The following is a 2,280-nucleotide window of genomic DNA, read 5'->3' on the forward strand; positions in this document are numbered from 1 at the left end:
TCTACACTACAGGCATCGAAAAATGCTTTCAACGCTTCGCCCATTCACTTGAATGGGGTGACGAAGAAGATTTGTAATCTTCGCCGAACTGCATTGTGGGGAGCATGGCATGGCTTTGCAAGCATCACGAGCATCTATCGGCATATAATGTTCAACTTTTGAGGCTCGATGCTTGGCATCAGCCAATCAAATCCCGTTTATGCAAATCCCGCCAGTGCAAGCGCAGCCAATCAAACCGCGTGCAAGCTGGGAGAGCCAGACCGCAGTTCATTTCCTCATATTCCAAACGAGATATTACGGTAGCAAATCACCCGGTTCTTTACGACCAGAACTATTTACCGGGATACAAACCGGAGGAACCAGGCATGGAGGGAGGTGGCAGAGACAGTGGGTGAAACTGGTAGGTTTTCGCCTGTTTGGAGAGTTTATATCCAGTTTACTTCGTTTTAACATTGCTATTGCTTTGTATGTCGGGGGCGGGAGATTCATGTGATTGGTTGTTGGTCGCGTTGTTCGCAAAAAATCGCCAAGCTTCAGACACGCCCAGTATCAAGATCTTTTGATGCCTGTAGTGTAGACGGGCCGTTAGGCACATATTAGACATTCAAGTGGTTTGAATGCAAGCTCATGCTTTAACAGGTAGAACAATATTTGGGATTAGGGATGAATCACCTGTTGATGCAGCCACTGCACCAATCAGGACGGGAGGAATTCCAAAAATAAGAATAATTGCAGCAGCAACAAAACAATTAAACTTTGCTGTGGCTGACGAACAGGCCGAAAGAGTTCTCTGATGAAACTCCTGATAGCCGAGGCAGCCCAGAGTCTGAAAAGAAAATCAATGTTAAATCATAAAACCCCAGTATTGTGAGTAAGAACTGTTGCTGCCTTAAAACAGAAGACTTAAGCTCTTATTTGTGCTCAATCCTCTCAGTGAATACAGAGCTGAATCCAGATCAAAAGGTTTCTCTCAGTGATTGTGCTGTTATGGTAAATGTTTGTTGTTTGTTTCTCATGTATTGTGCCTTGATATCTGTCTGTTGATGTTACACATGGAGCTACTATGAAGCAAGTCACATTTCAGTCTTGATCTGATCATTAAAGTATTATCATATCGTAATATAGTCTTCCACCTACCAACACACACAGGTTGTCGATCCAGCGCCAGGCCTTTTCTGATGGAAGTGTTCCTAACCAGGGAGCCTGTAGCGAGTTATTCAGAGCCGTCTGAGCGATGTTTAGGGAGGACGGGTTCTTCAGAACAAACGGTAAACAGAACCACTGCAGACACAAGGAACATAACACTGAGGAACCAATAAAGATCTCTTAATCAACGGACGTTAAGAGAAAAGTCAGGATTTGGAGAAAAAAAGTCAGAATTTAAAAAAAAAGTCAGAATTTTAAGATCAAAGTCAGAATTTGGAGAAAAAATTATACTCGATATTTCTGAGATAAAAAAGTCATAAAGGTCAGAATTTAATCTCAGAATTCTGACTTTTTCTCAGAACTTGAGGCACAATTTGTAATAACTGACCAGGCTGATGAACATGAGGATGAGCTGCACAACATCTGTGTACGCCACCGAGTGAAGACCTCCCATCAGGGTGTAGACGATCGCCACCGCAGCAGAGATCCAGATGCACACGATGAACGGTAGACCAATGATCACACTCATGGTTGCACCTGTGGACACACACACACACACACACACACACACACACACACACACACACACACACACACACACACACACACACACACACACACACGGCAAAAGTACACACATCCTTTACTCAAGTAGAAGTACAGATACTCGTGTTTAAAAATACTCTGGTGAAAGTAGAAGTACTGACTAAACTTCTTTACTCAAGTAAAAGTAAAGAACTTTGAAATGTCCTTCAGTAAAAAGTACCCATAACTAGCAGCTGTTTTAAAGAGTACCTGACCTCCCTTTATATTAATAGAACAATAATGTCATTGTTAGCTAATGAATGTTTCCATGGTGACCAACGGCAACATGACAACGTTTCGATTGGTCCCTCTTCTTTAGAGAAGACCAGGAAATGATGGATACACGGATCGTGTTCAAATCAATAGGCACGCAATGACTCTAAATAATAATGATCACGCCACAAACACACATTCAGACTAAAGGAACCAGCCTGTTTGGGAAATGAGAGAAGTAGAAAGTACAGGTATGTGAGTTCAACATGTAAGAAGTAGAAAGTACAGGTATTTGAGTTCAACATGTAAGAAGTAGAAAGTACAGGTATTTGAGTT

The 2,280-nt window shown here is 42.1% G+C and overlaps 1 protein-coding gene across 1 annotated transcript; it reads right to left on the reverse strand.

Annotated features, from left to right (window-relative positions):
- Positions 1–672: 672 nt before the first annotated feature.
- Positions 673–1,681, reverse strand: LOC104945578 (high affinity choline transporter 1-like; the record flags this gene model as incomplete). The annotated part of the gene is made up of 3 exons (XM_010771278.1): positions 1,535–1,681; positions 1,138–1,281; positions 673–826 (listed from the first exon to the last, which is right to left on the reverse strand). Coding segments are annotated over exons 1-3 (439 nt in total), but the record flags the coding sequence as incomplete, so codon positions are not given.
- Between the last annotated feature and the right edge of the window lie 599 nt (positions 1,682–2,280).

This window comes from Notothenia coriiceps, unplaced genomic scaffold (assembly GCF_000735185.1).
Source record: "Notothenia coriiceps isolate Sejong01 unplaced genomic scaffold, NC01 NC01_scaffold00009760, whole genome shotgun sequence".
Lineage (NCBI taxonomy): Eukaryota > Metazoa > Chordata > Actinopteri > Perciformes > Nototheniidae > Notothenia > Notothenia coriiceps.